Below are 25,060 nucleotides of genomic sequence, written 5' to 3' on the forward strand. Positions count from 1 at the left end.
CTTTGGATGCAACTCAGCATTCTTTGTCCTCCAAACACGACGAGTTGAGTTTTGACCAAAAAGTTCTATTTTGGTTTCATCTGACATTCTCCCAATCCTCTTCTGGATCATCCAAATGCACTCTAGCAAACTTCAGACGGGCCTGGACATGCTTAAGCAGGGGGACACGTCTGGCACTGCAGGATTTGAGTCCCTGGCGGCGTAGTGTGTTACTGATGGTAGGCTTTGTTACTTTGGTCCCAGCTCTCTGCAGGTCATTCACTAGGTCCCCCCGTGTGGTTCTGGGATTTTTGCTCACCGTTCTTGTGATCATTTTGACCCCACGGGGTGAGATCTTGCGTGGAGCCCCAGATCGAGGGAGATTATCAGTGGTCTTGTATGTCTTCCATTTCTTAATAATTGCTCCCACAGTTGATTTCTTCAAACCAAGCTGCTTACCTATTGCAGATTCAGTCTTCCCAGCCTGGTGCAGGTCTACAATTTTGTTTCTGGTGTCCTTTGACAGCTCTTTGGTCTTGGCCATAGTGGAGTTTGGAGTGTGACTGTTTGAGGTTGTGGACAGGTGTCTTTTATACTGATAACAAGTTCAAACAGGTGCCATTAATACAGGTAACGAGTGGAGGACAGAGGAGCCTCTTAAAGAAGAAGTTACAGGTCTGTGAGAGCCAGAAATCTTGCTTGTTTGTAGGTGACCAAATACTTATTTTCCACCATAATTTGCAAATAAATTCATTAAAAATCCTACAATGTGATTTTCTGGATTTTTACAGGCCTCTCTCATCTTTTTAAGTGTGAGAACTTGCACAATTGGTGGCTGACTAAATACTTTTTTTCCCCACTGTATGTACATTTGAAGTCGGAAGTTTACATACACTTAGGTTGGAGTCATTAAAACTCGTTTTTCAACCACTCCACAAATTTCTTGTTACCAAACTATAGTTTTGGCAAGTCGGTTAGGACATCTACTTTGTGCATGACACAAGTAATTTTTCCAACAATTGTTTACAGACAGATTATTTCACTTGTAATTCACAGTATCACAATTCCAGTGGGTCAGAAGTTTACATACACTAAGTTGACTGTGTCTTTAAACAGCTTGGAAAATTCCAGAAAATTATGTAATGGCTTTAGAAGCTTCTGATAGGCTAATTGACATCATTTGAGTCAATTGGAGGTGTACCTGTGGATGTATTTCAAGGCCTACCTTCAAACTCATAGCCTCTTTGCTTGACATCATGGGAAAATCAAAAGAAATCAACCAAGAAATTGTAGACCTCAAAAAGTCTGGTTCATCCTTGGTGCAAAAAGTGCAAATCAATCCCAGAACAACAGCAAAGGACCTTGTGAAGATGCTGGAGGAAACAGGTACAAAATTATCTATATCCACAGTAAAACAACTCCTATATCGACATAACCTGAAAGGCCGCTCAGCAAGGAAGAAGCCACTGCTCCAAACTACGGACTAGTTGCAAACCGTAGTCAGACTACGGTTTGCAACTGCACATGTGGACAAAGATTGTACTTTTTGGAGAAATGTCCTCTGGTCTGATGAAACAAAAATAGAACTGTTTGGCCATAATGACCATCGTTATGTTTGGAGGAAAAAGAGGGTCATTTGCAAGCCGAAGAACACCATCCCAACCGTGAAGCACGGGGGTGGCAGCATCATGCTGTGGGGGTGCTTTGCTGCAGGAGGGACTGGTGCACTTCACAAAATAGATGGCATTATGAGGAAGGAAAATTATTTGGATATATTGAAGCAACATCTCAAGACATCAGTCAGGAAGTTAAAGCTTGGTCGCAAATGAGTCTTCCAAATGGACAATGACCCCAAGCATACTTCCAAAGTTGTGGCAAAATAGTCTGAGTAGCCATATGATTAGATGTTCAGGAGTCTTATAGCTTGGGGGTAGAAGCTGTTTAGAAGCCTCTTGGACCAAGACTTGGCGCTCCGGTATCGCTGGACGTGCGGTAGCAGAGAGAACAGTCTCTGACAATTTTTAGGTCCTTCCTCTGACACCGCCTGGTATAGAGGTCCTGGAAGGCAGGAAGCTTGGCCCCAGTGATGAACTGGGCCGTACGCACCACCCTCTGTGGCACCTTTCGGTCGGAGGCCGAGCAGTTGCCACACCAGGCAGTGATACAACCAGTCAGAATGCTCTCGATGGTGCAGCTGTAGAACATTTTGAGTATCTGAGGACCCATGCCAAATATTTTCAGTCTCCTTAGGGGGAATAGGTTTTGTAGTGCCCTCTTCACGACTGTCTTGGTGTGCTTGGATCATGTTAGTTTGTTGGTGATGTGGACACCAAGGAACTTGAAGCTCTCAACCTGCTCCACTACAGCCCTGTTGATGAGAATGGGGGCGTGCACGGTCCTCTTAATTTTCCTGTAGTCCACAATGATCTCCTTTGTCTTGATCACGTTGAGGGAGAGGTTGTTGTCCTGGCACCACACGGACAGGTCTCTGACCTCCTCCCTATAGGCTGTCTTGTCGTTGTCAGTGATCAGGCCAACCACTGTTGTGTCATTGGCAAACTTAATGATGGTGTTGGAGTCGTGCCTGGCCAAACAGTCATGAGTGATTTCTTATAAGCTTCCGGGTTAGAGTCCCGTCCTTGAAAGCGGCAGCTCTACCCTTTAGCTCGGTGCGGATGTTGCCTGTAATCCATGGCTTCTGGTTGGGGTATGTACATACAGTCACTGTGGGGACGACATCATCGATGCACTTATTGATGAAACCAATGACTGATGTGTACTCCTCAATGCCATCGGAATAATCCCGGAATATATTCCAGTCTGTGCTAGCAAAACAGTCCTGTAGTTTAGCAACTGCATCATCTGACCACTGTTTTATTGACCGAGTCACTGGTTCTTCCTGCTTTAGTTTTTGCTTGTAAGCAGGAATCAGGAGGATATAATTATGTTCAGATTTGCCAAATGAAGGGCGAGGGAGAGCTTTGTACGTGTCTCTGTGTGTGGAGTAAAGGTGGTCTAGAGTTTTTTTCCCTCTGGTTGCACATTTAACATGCTGGTAGAAATTAGGTAAAACGGATTTAAGTTCCCTGCATTAAAGTCCCCGGGCACTAGGAGCGCCGCCTCTGGATGAGCGTTTTCCTGTTTGCTTATGGCCGTATACAGTTCATTGAGTGCGGTCTTAGTGCCAGCATCAATTTGTGGTGGTAAATAGACAGCTACGAAGAATATAGATGAAAACTCTCTTGGTAGGTAGTGTGGTCTACAGCTTATCATGAGATACTCTACCTCAGATCAGCAAAACCTTGAGACTTCCTTAGATATCGTGCACCAGCTGTTGTTTACAAATATACATAGACCACCACCCCTTGTCTTACCAGAGGCTGCTGTTCTATCCTGCCGATACAGTGTATAACCCGCCAGCTGTATGTTATTCATGTCGTCGTTCAGCCATGACTCGGTGAAACATACGTTTTTAATGTCCCTTTGATAGGATATACGTGCTTCTAGTTCGTCCACTTTATTATCAAGCGACTGTACATTGGCCAATAGTGTCACGACTTCCTTCGAAGGTGCCGCCTCTCCTTGTTCGGGCAGGCTTCGGCATTCATCGTCACAGGCCTTCTGGCCACTGATGCTCCTCTTCTCATCATACCATTTAGTTTTTTACACACACCTGGTTCATATCCCCTCATCATTCCATGTATAAGTATTCCGTCTGCCCCCCATGTCTTTGTGTGTGATTGTTTCCATGTGGAGGTGTCGATAGCTCGGTGGAGCATTATGTACTTTATCGCCGGGATATTCACCCGTGTGTTTTGTTTTTCCCAGTGCGCCATGAAGTCGCACTGTAGTTGTTTTACGCATTGCTGCGAACCGCTGTATTGGCAGAATAAACCATTATTCTGTGATTTATACCTCTTGCTCCTGACTCCGTCCAAATCACCCTCTACAGAATCGCACAGGAGCAGGGAATATGCCTGGAGTCTTTGAGCAGGTCGGGGAGCATTCCAACATATTAGCCAGCTTGGGCGAAGCGATGGATCGGGTTCTTCAGGCCGTCCAGCGCCTGGAGAGGAGAGGACCCGACCCTGCGGAACCAGCTGAGCGACCGGATCCAGCCACCCTGACACCAGCACCCAGAGGTATTCACCTGTATAACGGGACAGCGGCCCGCTGCCAGGGTTTCCTCCTGCAGCTGGACCTCTATTTCAACACCATCAGCCCTGCTCCATCGGATCGGGAGAAGGTGCCCGACCCTCGTCTCCTGCCTCTCGGGGAAAGCCCTGGAGGATGAGACGCTTTGGATAACTACAGAGAGTTCGCTCGCCTCTTCCGGGCAGTCTTCGATCATCCCCCCCAAAGAAGAGAGGCGGGCGAGCGTCTGGTCCATCTGAGGCAGTGGACGAGGACCGCGCAAGAATTTGCCCTGGAGTTTAGAACTCTAGCGGCTGGGTCCGGGTGGAAAGAGGGGGCCCTCATCGACCACTTCCGATGCAGCCTGCGTGAGGACGTCCGAAGGGCGCTAGCCTGACGGGATACCACGTTGACCTTCAACCAACTGGTGGACATGGCTATCCAGTTGGACAACCTGCTGGCTTCGAGAGGACGTCCTGGAAGGGGCCAGCCCGTTTCACCCCCACTCAACCCGGATCACGTTCCGATGGAGCTGGGTGGTCAGCGTTCCGGGAGAATGGAGGATGACAGATCCAGTGTCACTCTTGTGGCAAGAGAGGACATTCTGCTGCACGATGTCGTCAGAGTTCTTCTGGTTCTGGAGGCGGCAGGCAGGGCACTCTCACGTCACCCCAGGTAGCGCAAACCCACACCCGTTCAGAGCCCTCTGCTGCGCATTTCACCATCCACGTTAACTTCCCTGATTACACTGCACTTTCCCCTCCAACCGCAGGATGGTTGCCAGCACGCTGTCCATGGCACTGCCGAGTCTGGAGAGACAGTCCTCGTGATGCTGGACTATCTCTACAATGGTCGCCAGCTGGGCCTTTCCCGCTGTCTCCATTTTTATGGGTTGATTATTCTGTCACATTGTATAATGATTAGAAGACAGGGGCAGGAATACGTATTAGGGGTTTATTTCTCCACCCAACACAAACACATGTTATATATATATATATATATATATATATATATATATATATATATATATATATATATATATATATATACAATACACAGTGGGGAGAACAAGTATTTGAACACTCGCCGTGTTTGGAGGAAGAAGAAGGATGAGTACAACCCCAAGAACACCATCCCAACCGTGAAGCATGGAGGTGGAAACATCATTCTTTAGGGATGCTTTTCTGCAAAGGGGACAGGACGACTGCACCGTATTGAGGGGAGGATGGATGGGGCGATGTGTCGCGAGATCTTGGCCAACAACCTTCCCTCAGTAAGAGCATTGAAGATGGGTCGTGGCTGGGTCTTCCAGCATGACAACACACAGCCAGGGCAACTAAGGAGTGGCTCCGTAAGAAGCATGTCAAGGTCCTGGAGTGGCCTAGCCAGTCTCCAGACCTGAACCCAATAGAAAATCTTTGGAGGGAGCTGAAAGTCTGTATTGCCCAGCGACAGCCCCGAAACCTGAAGGATCTGGAGAAGGTCTGTATGGAGGAGTGGGCCAAAATCCCTGCTGCAGTGTGTGCAAACCTGGTCAAGACCTACAGGAAACGTATGATCTCTGTAATTGCAAACAAAGGCTTCTGTACCAAATATTAAGTTCAGCTTTTCTGATGTATCAAATACTTATGTCATGCAATAAAATACAAATTAATTACTTATTTACTGGAATTACTGGATTTTTGTTTTAGATTCAGTCTCTCACAGTTGAAGTGTACCTATGATAAAAATTACAGACCTCAACATGCTTTGTAAGTAGGAAAACCTGCAAAATCGGCAGTGTATCAAATACTTGTTCTCCCCACTGATATATATATATATATATATATATATATATATATATATACACACAAAAGGGATGTAACCCAAACAAAGAGCGAGGTGTAACCTCTACACAAGGACAATGGGGAACAGAGGGCACATATATACACATACTAATCAGGGGGAATGGGAACCAGGTGTGCGTAATGAGATAAGACAGTCCGGGGTTGGTGGTAATGATCCATGTCAGTGACGCCTAGAAAGCCGGTGACGTAGACCTCCGGAACTGGTGAGCAGCAGTACCGGGGGGATCCGTGACAACTGTAGTATTTACTGTAGTATTTTTGCATATATGACTGTAGTATACTGTAGTGTTTACTGTAGTGTTTTTGCGAACATTACTATAATATACTTTAGTATTTACCAGGGGTGAAAGTAAGATGATACGGTCTGGTACTGCGTCCCGGCAAAATATACAGTGGGGTACGCCGTACCGGTAAAACATGAGCCTATTACAATAATCAAAACAAAATGTCAAGAAAACTGTAGGCTATTACACCATTATTTATCATTACCACATGTCAGAGGCATGAAAAATGAGCGGACTTGAAAAAGGACTTGAAAACAGGTGGTATAGCCTACGCTCCAAAATGCGATGTGGGTCGAGGAGAACACAGACATTTACCAAGGCAGAGATGAGTGGCCGACACCGAGACGCGCACAGACAGCAGTGGATGCATCAATTCTGCCCTAATGACAATTGCCAAATGTCATTACACTTTTTGGTGTTTTGTGTAACAGATATCTCTTTCCATTGACCACTGTTTGGAGGCTCGAAATATGTTGGGAGTGGATGAATGTGCATGGGTAGCCTAGTAAAGGAGGCCTTTGAAGTGATTGTTTGACAATCAGATAAAAAAACACCATGACTCATTGTGTTTATGCCACAATAAAAAGTAATACATTTTAAAAGTTAAATGACAAATCTTTAAAACTAGGCCCACATAGCTCCTATTGAACTAATAGGGATTCTATATGTAATTCTATGATTAGGCCAATACAATGTTACGGTGCACAAGAAATGAAATCTACTTTCACCCTTGGTATTTACTAATAGTTTTTTTTTTTTTTATCTTTTGTTTCATTATCTTTTTTATTATAATATTTTTGTTCAATTGTTGGGCTTTCTGATCGAGGAAACCTACTGGACAAATACTAAAAGCGCAAATTGTACATAACCTGTAAGTTGTTAGGACTGGGATCTGAACGGCTATGTTCAGCGCTTCTGCTCTTTTCTCTAACATGTAGGGAACACAATATATGGTATATACTTAGCATGTAGGTTTCTCACTCATGGGTGGCACAAATTAGGATAGTGGGGAGGGGAATGGGCATAGTAAGCACTACACAATCGAGGGATACTGCAGTGTGTAGTATAGTATTCAACAGCATACACAATTCTATAGAGGGCTTCCAGTTGCGTCACAAATCATCTAGCAACTACACCAGGCGCCATTTTGGAAGACTAAAGTCAGTCTGTTGAAAGTTCCCCAATCGTCCACATGGCTGGCTGTGTTTTGCTACCACCGGAAACGTCGGGAAGATTGCCTATTATTTCATATTTCTAAGGACCCAGAAAATGGAGGCAGTGGAAGAACCTATTCAAGTAAGTAAATATATTTTGAAAATGATAAAAAATGATGTATTATTAGCTAGCTTGCTACAGAAACTTAGTGTACAGGCTAACTCAAATGAGCTGCTCACCAGCTTGCTAACTTCATATTAGCTAGTTAGCTAGCGATTTACGTATTTATTGTTGTAACTCTAAATGCATTTGTAGCTAGGTAGCTAGCTAACAGCCATGGAAGATGGTGAAAGGATTAGGTAGCAGTTCCATCTGTCAGAAGGGAGAGTAGGCTACTCTGGATAGGGCAGGTACCTTTGTGGGAGGACATTATGAAAATATTCTCCAGTTCCAGTCCCTAGTGAGAAAAACTGAGGACAGAGAGATATTGCAACATAATATTCAGGGCTGTCTAATTTCAGTATAATGCAGCCTGTTTCTTTTGTGATGTTTTCTGTCCTCAGATACAGAGATCCGTAAAACCCTGTCTGCAGATGAAGAGGTCCCAATGAATGTCCCAAGAGAATAAGGGTACATCCTTGTATACCATGGATTATATGTGTACCTATGTTAGCACATTTTGTGAACAGTTTAAAAGTCACACACAATGTATAAACCTATTACAACTGGAGCATGCCAACCCTGCTGGGTGTGCAGGCTTCTGTTCCAGCCCAGCACTAACACATCTGATTTAATGTACCAAACCTAATGAGTTAATAATCAAGTGTGCTATTGCTAGGCAGGAACATAAGTCTGCTCCCCCCGTAGATCATGGATCAGTGGAGCGAAGTTGGCCACCTCTGGTATTTACTTTTTGTTGTTCACCTGAAATTATGTTTTAGTAATAATAGCCTACTTGTTACTAAAATGTCTAACCTTTACATATGAGTTAGCTTACTTGTACACTTTGAAATTATATGAAATAGTGTTGATTCTTTGAAGTTAAGTTTAAACTTGTTTTCATTCTTAACTTAACTATTATTCAAGATGAACTAGGGTTGATGTTGATCAGAATCCTGCAATAAAGAGGGAAGGGAATCTGTCTCTAATTTCTGTTTCTGTGTTGTATTCTCAAAAGAACATGACCATTTTGTTCAGTCATAAGCTCTCCAATTAGTTTTATTTGATTGTCACAATTTTTTCAGGATATCAGCCATGTGAAACCATTATGCAGCTGACGATGGCATGCAACGCCAATGCAGCCATAGGCCTACAGCAGTGGTTCCTAACTCCAGTCCTTGAGTACCATCCAACAGCACACATTTTTGTTGTAGCCCCGGACAAACATACCTCATTCAACTCAGAGGGCCTGATGATTAGTTGACTAGTTGAATCAGGTGTGTTTGTCCGGGGCTAAAATAAATTGTACTGTTGGGGGTACTGGAGGACTGGAGTTGGGAACCACTGGCCTACAGTACGATGGCATTAGCCTTATGGGCATTTGCAATGCAGCCCTTGACATTGTGCATCTGAAGCAGAGAATAGCTTAACTCACACATTGTTAACATATTGTTCAGCTTTATGTTCTCAATTTAAAAATGATACCAGTAGACAATATATATATGAGGCTAATCATTATACTGGATTTTGTACATGCCTTGTAAGCAAATCCAACCCTTGTAATCTAGGTGGTGAAATGTATGGAAGCAGGAGATGATGGGATCCTTAGATTAAAACCTACACACAACTACTACCACCAAGTTCAATGTCAGATACTTTTCTCCCAGAAGGTCTGAGTGGCACTTGGAGGTGCTACTGTGATAATGAAGATGGTTTGCCTAAGACCACCAAAACAATTACATTGTCTATGCTATGCTAAATGTGTTTAAATTATAAAAGAAAGAAAATAGTTGGGCTATAAGAAATATTTTTTATTCAATGGGGCTAGGCAAAGCAGAGATGACAATACTTTTCATTTCACCCATACAACAATATAGCCTATTATTAAAGTACAGTATGTTTACAATATCATTAACAATAGTCTTTTACACTTTTCAAATTATATTTTATATATGCATATGGTTTAAGGGGGCACTTTTGTCATGACGACAAGGTGAAGGTGCTCTCTACTAAAATGACACAACAGAATCATTCAGATAGGCAAAGCACAGCATATGACACCCATCTCGTATAACTGAGGGACGTCTCCTTTCATATCTGGAAAAGGACAAAGTAGAAGTTGAAACTGATGCTGCTGTAGCATTGCTCATCTTCACAGTGGGAATCCAGTCAACATGGGTGTCTTGATAAAGGTCAGCTGGTGAACCTACAGTAGCACGTAAACAAATGAAAAGCACTCCTGATGTTAGAATATCACTTTTCAGGTCACCTATACCATCAGGGCACTTAAGTGTTTGGTTGTGTTTCATTCAGTCAGGTGTTTTAGTGTAATATAAAGATTACATACAGTTGAAGTCGGAAGTTTACATACACTTAGGTTGGAGTCATTAAAACTCGTTTATCAACCACTCCAAAAATGTCTTGTTAACAAACTACAGTTTTGGAAAGTCGGTTAGGACATCTACTTTGTGCATGACACAAGTCATTTTTCCAACAATTGTTTACAGACAGATTATTTCACTTATAATTCACTGTATCACAATTCCAGTGGGTCAGAAGTTTACATACACTAAGTTGACTGTGCCTTTAAACAGCTTGGAAAATTCCAAAAAATGATGTCATGGCTTTAGAAGCTTCTGATAGGCTAATTGACATCATTTGAGTCAATTGGAGGTGTACCTGTGGATGTATTTCAAGGCCTACCTTCAAACTCAGTGCCTCTTTGCTTGACCTCATGGGAAAATCAAAAGAAATCAGCCAAGACCTCAGAAAAATTATTGTAAACCTCTAAAAGTCTGGTTCATCCTTGGGAGCAATTTCCAAATGCCTGAAGGTACCACGTTCATCTGTACAAACAATAGTATGCAAGTATAAACACCATGGGACCACGCAGCCGTCATACCGCTCAGGAAGGAGACGCGTTCTGTCTCCTAGAGATGAACGTACTTTGGTGCGAAACGTGCAAATCAATCCCAGAACAACAGCAAAGGACCTTGTGAAGATGCTGTTGGAAACAGGGACAAAAGTATCTATATCCACAGTAAAACGAGTCCTATATCGACATAACCTGAAATGCCACTCAGCAAGGAAGAAGCCACTGCTCCAAAACCGCCATAAAAAAGCCAGACTACGGTTTGCAACTGCACATGGGGACAAAGATCGTACTTTTTGGAGAAATGTCCTCTGGTCTGATGAAACAAAAATAGAACTGTGGCCATAATGACCATCGTTATGTTTGGAGGAAAAAGGGGACTGCTTGCAAGCCGAAGAACACAGGGGTGGCAGCATCATGCTGTGGGGGTGCTTTGCTGCAGGAGGGACTGGTGCACTTCACAAAATAGATGGCATCATGAGGAAGGAAAACTATGTGGATATATTGAAGCAACATCTCAAGACATCAGTCAGGAAGTTAAAGCTTGGTTGCAAATGGGTCTTCCAAATGGACAATGACCCCAAGCATACTTCCAAAGTTGTGGCAAAATGGCTTAAGGACAACAAAGTCAAGGTATTGGAGTGGCCATCACAAAGCCCTGACCTCAATCCAATAGAACATTTGTGGGCAGAACTAAAAAAGTGTGTGCGAGCAAGGAGGCCTACAAACCTGACTCAGTTACACCAGCTCTATCAGGAGGAATGGGCCAAAATTCACCCAACTTATTGTGGGAAGCTTGTGGAAGGCTACCCAAAACTTTTGACCCAAGTTAAACAATTTAAAGGCAATGCTACCAAATACTAATTGACTGTATTTAAACTTCAGACCCACTGGGAATGTGATGAAAGAAATAAAAGCTGAAATAAATCATTCTCTCTACTATTATTATGACATTTCACATTCTTAAAATAAAGTGATGATCCTAACTGACCTAAGACAGGGAATTTTTACTAGGATTAAATGTCAGGTATTGTGAAAAACTGAGTTTAAATGTATTTGGCTAAGGTGTATGTAAACTTCAGACTTCAACTATATGTCAACGATGTAGTGATGGTGTGGTGGGGAATCAGGCGCAGAAGCAGAGGTACAGTCCAACAAGACTTTACTAAGCAAAATAATCCACAAGCGGCAGGAGGCCAAACAGACGCGCACAGGCGTCAACACTCGATCGCACGAAAACACAGTGCGCAAAACTCTCCTAAACAGAGGAGGACACTACGAATACTGGCGTACTGGAAAAATAACACAGCTACGCAACCATCTGACAAGCGACAATTACACACAACACTATACACACAAACAGGGAACTAAATAGGGTGCATAATGAGACCTAACACAAAACAGGTGTGGCTAACAGACAAAACTAATCAAACAGGAAACACAGAACATAGAACGGTGGCAGCTAGAATTCCGGAGACGACGAACGCCGAAGCCTGCCCGAACAAGGGAGAGAGGCAGCCTCGGCCGAAACCGTGACAGTACCCCCCCCCTTGACGCGCGGCTCCAGACGCGCGCCGACTCCGGCCTTGGGGACGACCCGGAGGCCGCGGCGCAGGGCGCGTCGGATACCCCCGATGGAATTCCGTCAGGAGCGACGGGTCCAAAATGTCTCTCCTCGGCACCCAGCACCGCTCCTCCGGACCGTACCCCTCCCACTCCACTAGATACTGAAGACCCCCCCTCCGACGTCTAGAATCCAAGATGGATCTCACGGTGTACGCCGGTGCCCCCTCGATGTCCAACGGGGGCGGAGGGGTCTCCAAGATCTCATGTTCTTGGAGTGGGCCCGCTACCACCGGCCTGAGAAGGGACACATGGAACGAGGGGTTAATACACTTATACTCCACTGGTAACTGTAATCTATAACATACCTCGTTCAACCTTCTCAGGACTTTAAATGGCCCTACAAACCGCCGACCCAGTTTCCGACAGGGCAGGCGGAGGGGCAGGTTTCTGGTAGAGAGCCAGACTCGATCTCCAGGTGCGTACACAGGCCCCTCACTGCGGTGTAGGTCGGCGCTCGTCTTCTGTCGACGTATGGCACGCTGCAGATGGACGTGTGCAGCGTTCCCACGTCTCCTCCGAGCGCCGCACCCACTCATCCACAGCGGGGGCCTCGATCTGGCTCTCATGCCATGGTGCCAGAACCGGCTGGTACCCTAAAACACACTGAAAAGGGGTTAGTTGGGTGGAGGAGTGGCGGAGAGAGTTCTGTGCCATCTCGGCCCAGGGCACATATCTCGCCCACTCCTCCGGCCGGTCCCGGCAGTATGTTCTGAGAAACCTGCCCACATCCTGGTTTACGCGTTCCACCTGCCCATTACTCTCCGGGTGGTAACCCGAGGTGAGGCTCACCGAGACCCCCAACCGCTCCATAAAAGCTCTCCAGACTCTGGAGGTGAATTGGGGACCCCGGTCAGCCACAATGTCCTCGGGCACCCCGTAGTGCCGGAACACATGAGTGAATAGTGCTTCGGCGGTCTGTAGGGCAGTAGGAAGACCCGGCATGGGGAGCAAACGACAGGCCTTAGAGAACCGGTCCACAACGACCAGGAGTGTAGTATTCCCTTGAGAGAGGGGAAGGTCAGTTATAAAATCCACCGAGAGGTGGGACCATGGTCGTTGTGGAACGGGCAGGGGCAGTAACTTACCCCTAGGCAGATGTCTAGGCGCCTTACACTGGGCGCACACCGAGCAGGAGGAAACACAAACCCTCACATCCCTGGCCAACGTGGGCCACCAATATTTGGCACTAAGACAGTGCACTGTCCGGCCGATACCCGGATGTCCAGAGGAGGGTGACGTGTGAGCCCAATAGATCAATCGATCCCGACACTCGAGCGGAACATACTTCCGACCCTCCGGGCATTGTGGTGGACTAGGGTCGGTGCGTAATGCCCGCTCGAGCTCAGAATCGAGCTCCCACACCACCGGTGCCACTAGACACGACTCCGGCAGTATGGGAGTGGGCTCCACGGACCTCTCCTCCCCGTCATACCGCCGAGACAGCGCATCTGCCTTACCGTTTTGTGACCCAGGGATGTAGGTGATCTTAAAAGAGAAACGGGTCAAAAACATACTCCATCTAGCCTGTCGAGGGTTCAGCCTCCTCGCTGCCCGGATGTACTCCAGGTTACGGTGGTCCGTCAAAATTAGGAAAGGGTGTTGAGCCCCCTCAAGCCAGTGCCTCCACACCTTAAGGGCCTGTACCACAGCTAACAGCTCCCTGTCCCCTACGTCATAATTACGCTCCGCCGGGCTGAGCTTCTTGGAATAGAAGGCACAGGGGCGGAGTTTAGGTGGCGCGCCTGACCGTTGTGAAAGCACGGCGCCAATACCGGCCTCAGACGCGTCCACCTCTACCTGAAATGGTAAAGAGGGATCCGGATGCGCCAGCACCGGAGCCGAGGTGAACAGGTCCTTCAGCTTCTCAAACGCCCTGTCCGCCTCGACTGACCACTGCAGACGCACCGGGCCCCCCCTTTAAGAGAGACGTGATGGGAGCTGCCACTTGCCCAAAACCCCGGATAAACCTCCGGTAGTAATTCGCAAACCCCAAAAACTGCTGCACCTCTTTCACAGTAGTTGGTGTTTGCCAATTACGCACGGCTGACACTCGGTCTACCTCCATCTTCACCCCTGACGCAGACAACTGATACCCCAAAAAGGAAATCGACTCCTGGAAAAACAGACACTTCTCTGCCTTCACATACAGGTCGTGCTCCACCAGCCTCCGCAACACCCTGCGCACCAGGGCCACATGCTCGACACGGGTAGGTGAGTACACGAGAATGTCATCTATGTACACCACGACTCCCTGTCCCTGCATGTCCCTGAAGATCTCATCCACGAATGATTGGAAAACTGACGGAGCATTCATCAACCCGTATGGCATGACTAGATACTCGTAATGGCCCGAGGTGGTACTAAAGGCTGTTTTCCATTCATCATCCTTCCTGATGCGCACCAAGTTGTACGCGCTCCTGAGATCTAATTTCGTGAAGAAACGCGCCCCATGCAACGACTCAGTCATGGTCGCAATCAGCGGGAGTGGATAACTATACTTCACCGTAATCTGATTGAGACCACGGTAATCGATGCACGGACGCAAACCACCATCCTTCTTCTTCACGAAAAAGAAACTCGAGGACGCGGGGAAGTGGACGGCCGTATGTATCCTTGTCTCAGTGATTCGTCTATGTAAACCTCCATAGCTTTCTTCTCCTCCTGAGACAGAGGATACACATGACTCCGTGGGAGCGCAGCTCCCTGCCTGAAGGTCTATCGCACAATCCCCCTGCCTATGGGGTGGCAACCGCGTCGCCCTCGCCTTACTAAACGCAATAGCCAAATCCCCATACTCAGGTGGAATGTGCAATGCGGGCACCTGGTTTGGACTCTCCACCGAGGTAGCCCCTATGGAAACGCCCAAACATCTACCCACACACTGAGCAGACCACTCCATCAGAGCCCTCTCCTGCCACGAAATAACGGGGTTATGGGTACTTAACCAGGGCATGCCCAGCACCACCGGATACGCAGGAGAGTCAATCAGAAACAGTTGAATTATCTCCTGATGACTCCCCTGCGCACACATCCTAAGTGGCGCCGTGACCTCCCTGATTAAGCCCGTACCCAACGGACGACTATCTAGGGCGTGAACGGGAAAAGGAACATCAACAGGGAGAAGGGGAAACCCTAACTCTAAACAAAACTTCTTATCAATAAAATTCCCAGCCGCGCCTGAATCTACCAGCGCCTTATACTGGGAATGAGGTGCCACCTGCGGAAAACGCACAGGCATACAAAAATGGGCAACAGTGAGCTCTGGGTGAGTGGGGCGCCTACTCACCTGGAGGGAATCCCCAGTGCGGGACCTGTCGTCATCTCCCCGAGGAGGCCATCCCCAGCACCTAGCCGCGGTGTGTCCTCCCCGACCACAGTTGGTGCAGTGGATGGACCCCCTCACCTGCCGACTCCTCCTATCTCTAGCGCCAGCGCCCCCGAGCTCCATAGGACACGGCTCGGATGCGCTGGAGGGTGAAATGGACGGACCCCCCTCAGGACGTCCGCGGGAGGCCAATAGGTTATCTAACCTGATTGACATGTCGACCAGCTGGTCGAAAGAGAGACTGGTGTCCCTACAGGCCAGCTCCCTACGGACGTCCTCTCTTAGGCTACATCGATATATATCTACGAGGGCCCGCTCATTCCACCCTGCATCAGCCGCTAGAGTACGGAATTCCAGCGCGAATTCCTGAGCACTCCTCCTCCCCTGCCGGAGGAAGACCAGACGCTCCCCCGCCGCTTTCCCCTCCGGGGGATGGTCGAACACCGCCCTAAAGCGGCGGGAGAACTCGTCGTAGGTGATACTCGCGGCGTCGATCTTCCTCCACTCCGCGTTGGCCCATTCCAACGCCTTCCCGGACAGGCAGGATATCAGGGCAGACACGCTCTCATGCCCCGAGGGTGCCGGGTGTACGGTGGCCAGGTACAACTCCACCTGGAGGAGGAATCCCTGACACCCAGCCGCGGTTCCGTCGTAGGCCCTCGGGAGAGCGAGTCGGATCCCTCGGTGTTCTGGCGCTGGAATGGGCAGGCTGGCCGATGGTGCTGGCTGGGCTGGCGGTGAGGAAGGTGTTGGAGGTGCGCCCCAGCCTCGGAGCGTGGTGATTACCTCCTGCAGGGCGGTTCCCATCTGGAGGATCTGTTCCTGTTGCTCCCGAACCTGGACCTCCAGTCTCGTCGGCGCTGCTTCGGCTCCCGCTGATTCCATGTTTAAGGTGTGTAATTCTGTCAACGATGTAGTGATGGTGTGGTGGGGAATCAGGCGCAGAAGCAGAGGTACAGTCCAACAAGACTTTACTAAGCAAAATAATCCACAAGCGGCAGGAGGCCAAACAGACGCGCACAGGCGTCAACACTCGATCGCACGAAAACACAGTGCGCAAAACTCTCCTAAACAGAGGAGGACACTACGAATACTGGCGTACTGGAAAAATAACACAGCTACGCAACCATCTGACAAGCGACAATTACACACAACACTATACACACAAACAGGGAACTAAATAGGGTGCATAATGAGACCTAACACAAAACAGGTGTGGCTAACAGACAAAACTAATCAAACAGGAAACACAGAACATAGAACGGTGGCAGCTAGAATTCCGGAGACGACGAACGCCGAAGCCTGCCCGAACAAGGGAGAGAGGCAGCCTCGGCCGAAACCGTGACACTGTATATTGTTGGGCTGGAACAACCAATAGTCAACACAGCAAGTTGTCCTATACCATTGAGGCCTTTGTCCTATGTCCATTCATTTTCCCTCCTTATTAATAAAGTTCTCAACAAATTATCATTGGGTTATTATATGAATATATTATAACCACTGGAGTTTTTTGGACAATAATGTCCTCCAGGGTATATGGACGTCATATCATACAATTTCCATGGTCATGGCTAGAAGGAATCCAGCTTTTGTCAAATTAACATAATATTTGACATTTCATTGCAGATTAGGAGAATTTACGCAGCAGGTTAGGAGAAAGGTTAGGGTTAGCTAAAATGCAAAAAAAAAAACAATGTTTGAAGTTATTTTGACAAAAGCTGGATCCCTTTTAGCCAGGAACAAATTTCGACCTAGATTACATGGTTGCATTCAAGACAAGGTTGTTTTTTATTGATCTGTTGAAAGTTGGCTACCATCGTATTATAACATATTCTGCTAATGTCTCCAGTCATATAAAGTGGAGTAGAATTCCATGAAATATTTATCAAACGCCACATTTTTCAAAGGAAAGAAACGTCTCTGATATAGCCTATAAGCCTATGCCACTATGCGCTTATTAAAACCCTAAATTATCACTATCCAATCTACTCATAACATTAGGAATAGTAGGCTTACATTAGTGTGAAAATGTGATGATAGAGGCATGCAATCCTTTGTTATAAAGGTGAATTTTTATGGTGAAAATATTGCTTCCCCAAAACTTGAAACTCATGCGACACATGCTAAGAGCTACAAGCTATCTAGCTAGCTAATTCTGGCTAACTTACTGTAGACAGTGTTGTTGTTAACACCTGGTTACAGCTAAACTAAATTAGAAATCGATCAAACTTGATTTACCAGTGATGAAATGATCATAGGATACCCTGTAATGACAGCTGTCTGGGTTCAGGTCTAGACCGGCAAAAAGGTTTCTTCGCTTTTCTTACAGTTCTTGAGTCTTATCTCATTCGTATCAACAAAGGTGTTTCATGATTGCGGGGAATCATGTTTTTTCCCACTGTCTTTCCTGCCTTGTTAGAGCAGCCAAATATTCCACAGAAAATGATAGTAGTGATGAATCAACTAGTTTTAGGCACTGTTATCATGCAGTTTGGGGTAGCCACTCAGCTGTTTTTGTCAGAAGAATTAATGCGATGGTCTTCCAACATGGCCACAAGGAGGCGTCTTACGTCAACTACAAGACCTCTATAGTAAGTACTATACATGATCGAGGGACACTACAGTGAAGTGTGAGTGAAGTATTGTATACTACAGTTTACTACAGAATACTATAGTATTCTATAGTAAACTGTAGTATTTTCTATGTGGGAGTGATTGGTAGATGAGTAAGAATAACAAATCATACATTGAATATCTCTTTAAGCATGGTCAAGTTAATAACTGTACTGTGGATTATATATTAAACGACCTAGACATATCAAAGATAGTCGCCCTTCTGAACTGAGCTGCAGCACAGGAACGAAACTGCTCGAAGATGTTACCATGAGGCCATTGGTGATTTAAAACAGCTACAGAGTTCTATGTCTGTGATTGTAGAAAACTGATGATGGATCAATGTTGTAATGACTCCAAAATAATGACATGAATGACAGAGTGAAAAGAAGAATACAAATATACAGAATATAAATATTCCAAAATTTGCATCTTGTATGCAACAAGGCACTAAAGTAATACTGTCACATCAGCCTTCGCTTTGGCTCCCCCTCCTGTCCAGCTCAGGCGTTCGGTGTCGCCGGCCTTCTAGCTGCTGAAGAACCTGCTGCTGGCAAATGCCCTTCACTCATCAACCCCGGACTTGTCTCTTCATCATTACACACACCTGGTTCCAATCCCCACTCTATCACTGTATATATGGTCCCTCTGTCATTTGTCTTTGCCGGTCATTGTATATGTTGCTTGTTTTCCTGAGAGGTATTGCACTTACTATTTCCTGAGTACTTTATATTTTGCACTGTGGGTTTCGTCCCGCTTTAAGCTATGGTGCTTTAATAAATTCAGTAGTTCTAAACCTGTGACTGCATCCTGCCTACTCCTCCCTGGACTTCCAACCATCTTTGTACATTTTAAAGTTGAATGTTTTTATTCCCATTTATCAGCCAAAACATGACACCAACCCTTTATTCAAGAGCATGTTATGTCTCAACCAATGGCGGGCACAACACAAAAACCTCAGATGATGTAAAATAGGATCTAAGCTACAACATATGCAAATATGAAAAACATCTATGTTTATTTCAAGAAATTATAAGATAGTTTGACAACCCTGTTTGAAAGCTTTTAAATAATATAAATCTCAATGTTAATATTTTCCAGTGAAGAAGACATGGATATCTCATGGTATGGAAGGGTATGCAAAAGGGAGCCATTTTGAACACTTATCTCTTGAACGTTTTGGCATTCAGGTCCAAAAAGTTACTTTCTGAGCACTTCTACAATTGGCAAATATGTACGGAAGTTTTTGTTCAAATCAAAAGGGGTGCTGTCAAAAAGTGATTGAATTCAAAGGGATTTACCTCTACTCATAATGCCCAAGAGTATGCTGGGGCCATTCATTCTCTTTGGTTTTTGGTCATCAATGCTTGTTTCTGAAAAGTAGTCCAAGCCCAGATTGTGGATTGCAATACACTACTTTTCTTAGGTAAGGAGGCATTTTTGTGATTAAGTAATTTGGGTAAACCTTTAAAATGCAGGAAGGAGCACCTTTCATGGAATAAAATGATTAAAAAGACTGGAAGGAAAAGGACTAGGACAATTACTGATAATATTTACACTTTCCACCCACACTCTCCCTGACATCAAGCATTTTAAACTCCAATGCACTCCACAGAGAAAATAACTACACACTCAACCGCAAGTGAGTCAAACTGCTGATGCAAAATATAATTCCTATTCAGGGAGCTGTAAAATATGGGCCTTTGAGTGCAGCAACATTGATTTTGCTGTAAAAATATTTTCATTTTTCCATAAACATCCCCATAGTTTTATGGCTTCATTACCTGCGAAACAGGAGTAGTGGTTTACTTGCAATTTATCATCAATTTATGATCAAAATCGTCCTCACTGTGACTTGTCACCACTGAATTGAGCTGCCGGAGAAGACTGCTTCAAATGGACTTAGTAGGCTGGACATAGCAGGCTACAGCTAAAGTGACAAACTTACCATTCCATCATCACCACCTTACGATGCCGATATAGTCCAAACAACACCTACCTCCACCTCATAAATCAAAGAGAACATTTCTCTCTCTCCACCCTCTCCTCTGACCCACATCCAAAACAAAGGTGCTGAGGTTGAAGTGAAGAGAGGGGAGCTACTGGTCCACTGAACAACTGGAGGAATTGGCTCCGGGGAGGGAAATACAGACATTTCCAAATTTATCGTTGAATAAACTGCTGAGCGTAGAGAGGGGCTTGACAGGCCATCCATCTGTGTGGGGCTGGGGCCCAATGGTGTGAACTGGACAGGCTACTGCACTTTGATTTCCTGTCGCTGCCGCTGTGACGGATGGCTCCGCTATAGAGGGGAGGCGATGCAGCCAGTCATGGCGGGATTCACGACCGGCTCGCCAATACCTCTTTTTGTTAGGCAACTAGGGTCTTCCAGGGGCCTCTGGGGGAGGTGGAGGTGGAGATGGGCCCTAGGAGAACTGAGTAGCTGTGTAAGGTCTGGTGTGGTTGAGATACACTATACATACAAAAGTATGTGGACACGCTTTCAAATTAGTGGATTCTGATATTTCAGCCACACCCATTGCTGACAGGTGTATAAAATCGAGCACACAGCCATGCAATCTCCATAGACAAACATTGGCAGTAGAATGGCTTCCTGAAGCGCTCAGTGACTTTCAACGTGGCACCGTCATAGGATGCCACCTTCAGTCAAATGTCTGCCCTGCTAGAGCTGCCCTGGTCAACTGTAAGTGCTGTTATTGTGAAGTGGAAATGTCTAGGAGCAACAACGGCTCAGCCGCGAAGTGGTAGGCCACACAAGCTCACAGAATGGGACCAGCGAGTGCTAAGGCATGCAGCGCATAAAAATTGTCTGTCCTCGGTTGCAACACTCACTACCGAGTTCCAAACTGCCTCTGGAAGCAACGTCATGACAAGAACTGTTCGTCGGGAGCTTTATGAAATGGGATTCCATGGCCGAGCAGCCGCACACAAGCCTAAGATTACCATGCGCAATGCCAAGAGTCGGCTGGAGTGGTGTAAAGCTTGCCGCCATCGGACTCTGGAGCAGTGGAAATGCGTTCTCTAGAGTGATGAATCACGCTTCACAATCTGGCAGTCCGACGGACGAATCTGGGTTTGGTGGATGCCAGGAGAACGCTACCTCCCCCAATGCATAGTGCCAACTGTAAAGTTTGGTGGAGGAGGAATAATGGCTGGGGCTGTTTTTCATGGTTCGGGCTAGGCCCCTTAGTTCCAGTGAAGGGAAATCTTAACGCTACAGCATACAATGACATTCTAGACGATTCTGTGCTTCCAACTTTGTGGCAACAGTTTGGGGAAGGCCCTTTCCTGTTTCAGCATGACAATGCCCCCGTGCACAAAGGGAGGTCCATACAGAAATGGTTTGTCGAGATCGTGTGGAAGAACTTGACTGGCCTACACAGAGCCCTGACAACCCCTTCAAACATCTATGGGATGAATTGGAACACCGATTGCAAGCCAGGCCTAATCGCCTAAAATCAGTGCCCGACCTCACTAATGCTCTTTTGGCTGAATGGAAGCAAGTCCCTGCAGCAATGTTCCAACATCTAGTGGAAAGCCTTCCCAAAAGAGACTGTTATAGCAGCAAAGGGAGGACTAACTCCATATTAATGCACATGATTTTGGAATGAGATGTTCGACGAGCAGGTGTCCACATACCTTTGGTCATGTAGTGTATGTGCACACTCATACAATAGGGAAGTTGAGGTGAATTTATGTCCATACTATCTAAGAGGTATCTGACTTGAGTGATGGGAAACTTGAGAAGACTTCAAAATGCTGGAGGAGCGCCCAATCCTAAATCAAATCGAGCCATATACTAGCCTCTATGGACGTGTGAAGATCTGAGAGGATTGGACAGGTGTAAGCGATATGGATGGAATTCCATCTAGTCAATCAGAGGGCAAGGTGGAGCTACTTAGTCTGGTTGACTTCAAACTCTAAGTATTCCTGACTTTAGAGTCCGGAAAGGCTCCTTGATGTTGTAGGCACAATGCGTCAATAATGAAGGGGGCTGTGCTTTTTTACTGATTGATTCTCCTCTGTGTCTTTCTCATTCAAACACCCACATGGACAACCACACACAGCCCCCAAGTGCCGTCCCCTTCCAATACAACTGTTGGATTTTCTAATCCAAACAACGAGAGGTCTCAACAACCCAGGAAAAAATTAATGTTTGAGAACAGCGTGGGAATATTGCACCAACAAACAGACTCCTGTCCAGACCAGCTCTTCCTCGCTGTACCACGTGAGTAGCATCAGCCAGGCTGGGAGCTACTACCATATCATATCTAATCCTTTCAGATCTCCACAAGTGCACAGGAGGTAGGGGCAAGTGATCGATTTGGGATCGAAGGAAAGAGAAGTCAATGGGGATAAAATGTTTGTCTACGTTTATTCTCAACAATGTTTCCAAAAGATCAACATGGCTGCCCAAGGATGTCCTCATCTTTGTGACTATGGATCCTTCTTGTTTGGTTGAGAATAAAATAATAGTAATTTATCCCAAAACTGAACTACTGTAGGCTACATAGAGAAAAGGTCAAGGTGCAGGTTTGATCAACATCGTGAGGGCAGGCCATAGTATTCCATAGTTCAGGGCTTTATAGAGTCTGACTAAAGTATATAGATCATTTGTGAAGGATGTAGTGTTCTTGTGTGGTTCAGTTGATAGAGCACGCTTGCAATGCCAAAGGGGGTTCGACTACCGCTGGGGCCACCCATAAGTAAAATGTATGCACGCATGACTGTAAGTTGCTTTGGATAAAAGCATCTGCTAAATGGCATATATTATTATAATAGTGTATATGCATACTTTATGTAGGCCTATGTTTTATAAAGCCTTTAGACATTCCCTAGGGGCTTTATCTGTAGCCTCAATTACTTACAGCATGGGAGTGGGTTGTGAAAGATGAAACTCAATTGATCGGCTAGTTTCTACAGCCTGTAACAAGGTAATGAATGAATAATAGGATTGTAACAGACTCAAACACAGCATCCTTTTGTCAATCATTTTGGGTCAAAGAAATTAATATCCTTTTTAAGGATAAAATATTGTTGGTTTGAGAGAAGAGGAGCCGAGGAGGACATATTAGGCATTTGCCTTGTGAACCAGAGAGAAGAAAATTAACACAGTAGTAATAAGTGAATAACCAAGTTCCTAAGCTTTGGTGTCCTTCCCTGTTAGACAGAAATCGTTGCCGATGTAACGGAGAGAAACATGGTTTTGCTTTCCATTCTGTGGACTAGTGAAGGTGTAGTTGCACTAGCGCATACATAATTCAACAGGGTAGGCTACTACTGTCATGACATAGCAAGGAATGAATACAAACCAGTATGAAATCATAAGGCACATGATGACGAATAATAGAGTAGGCCTAATAGCAAAATGAATAGGCTACATCACAGCCAGGGATAGTCCAAAGCATACATGACAGTAGCAGTGCTTCCCGCATTCATCTTTTGAGTAGCCTAACAACAATTATAAACCCGGTAGTTTGGGTCCTGGATGCTGATTGGCTAAAAGCCGTGGTTTATCAGACATTATAAACTGGGTGGTTCGAGCCCTGAATGCTGATTGGCTACAATACCAACCCTAACAGAGGGTAATTTTTGATGTAAAAAAGCAATAAAACAAAGCAAAACAACATTCTGTATCTATAATTATACACTGAGATCAAGGAGTATCAAGACAATGATCCATTTGCATCTGTCCTGTCTCCTTGCATTAATTAGAATGTACAGTAAGTATAGTAACCGTGGCATGCATCATGTAGGCTATGCACTTACCCTCTCTCAGGCGATGGGAGTAGATGACCCACAGGAGCAGCAGACAGCAGAGTGACGCTCCTCCACCTGCTGAGAGCGTCTTCATTCCCTTTTCCCGACCGCAGCCGTTCTCCCCAGTCTCGACGTATCCCTCCTTATTCCTACTTTTAATGTGGTTTTAAGGTGGTGATAGCCCATCGTTGGCATCCATTTTGCGGCGTAAATTAGTGGAGGAAAATCCAAAATATTATGATTGACAGGATCCCTTATGTTAAAATGCCCCTTTTATCATCTTATGTGACTGTCTGTCAATGATTTGCAGGGAATGGAACACCGATACAAGCATCATAGTCCAAAGTTTAATCAAAATGAGATGTCAATTTGGCAAGTTTCTAAATACATTCAAATGCAGAAGAAAATTCTAATGAAACATCAGCGATATGAAATAGCCTACCATTAATCCCGGTGGAGGTTACAGGTTTATCCCATATAGACCGTCAGGTTTATCCATCCACGGACTGCAGATGGAGAGATTAGCCTTCTGCAAGACGCGGAGGCGAACACAAAGATCTCAGCAAGAATCGTAAGCAACTTTGCGCTTGAACGTGAATAGCCTACGACGACGCAACCTGTACCCACTGACTGTTCTTTCAGCCCAATAAAAATGAAAGTTAGGCTAGTGAAAATCAAAACAGGATATACATTTCTGCAAGGTAACTTGTGACGTGCAAGCGACTGCAATAAACATCAACATGTTAAGGCCGCTTATAAAAGTGCTGTTTTGTTGGATTCGTTTTGTATTATACACTCACAAAAGCATATCGCATTTGTCAGTTATTATAATTATTTGGCCAAGATTGATAATTAAAACGAGTCTATCGGTGTCTCCATCTCTTTCGAAGTGTTCCCACTGGGCACAGACATCAGTTCGACGTCTAGTTTTGATTTACGTTTGGTTGAGTTGTCAACTAACATGAATTCAACGTTAAATAAACCAACAAAAATCACCATGTTATTGGATTTATGTTAAAAGTTGGTTGAAGTTGGGTGATTAGTTCTTGCAAATCCAATACATTTCCAGGTTGATTCAACTTCATCACATTTACATTTTTTTGTTGAAATAAGTGGAAACAACATTGATTCAACCAGTTTTTGCCCAATGGTAAAAACAGCTATAAGCCTATGAGTCGCTGCAACCTGGTCTCAGAGCGTTTCGTAATATTCTGTACATAAATACAGGTCTCCATTAATTATGTATGTTACATATATTACCATAATACATAAATATGTAAAAAAA

General features: G+C 45.4%; 1 protein-coding gene and 1 non-coding gene across 3 annotated transcripts in view; both read right to left on the minus strand.

The window, feature by feature from the left end:
• LOC121545987 (chemokine-like protein TAFA-5) overlaps positions 1–24,563 on the minus strand; it is a 76,921-nt gene extending 52,358 nt beyond the window's left edge. Inside the window, exons 1-2 of one of the 2 annotated variants that reach the window (XM_045209305.1) lie at positions 24,218–24,563; positions 23,785–23,924 (exon numbers count right to left, since the gene is read on the minus strand). In XM_045209305.1, coding sequence (XP_045065240.1) covers positions 23,785–23,869 — 85 coding nt within the window. In that variant the 5' untranslated portion in view covers positions 23,870–23,924; positions 24,218–24,563. Of the gene's footprint in view, positions 1–23,784; positions 23,928–24,217 lie in introns of both variants that reach the window. The other variant, XM_045209304.1, reaches the window with a different exon arrangement.
• Positions 7,053–7,107, minus strand: LOC121546855. The gene has a single exon (XR_005996445.1). It is a non-coding gene; the product is annotated as a U7 small nuclear RNA (small nuclear RNA).
• Positions 24,564–25,060: the final 497 nt, after the last annotated feature.

The sequence above is a fragment of the Coregonus clupeaformis genome, chromosome 30 (genome assembly GCF_020615455.1).
Source record: "Coregonus clupeaformis isolate EN_2021a chromosome 30, ASM2061545v1, whole genome shotgun sequence".
NCBI lineage: Eukaryota > Metazoa > Chordata > Actinopteri > Salmoniformes > Salmonidae > Coregonus > Coregonus clupeaformis.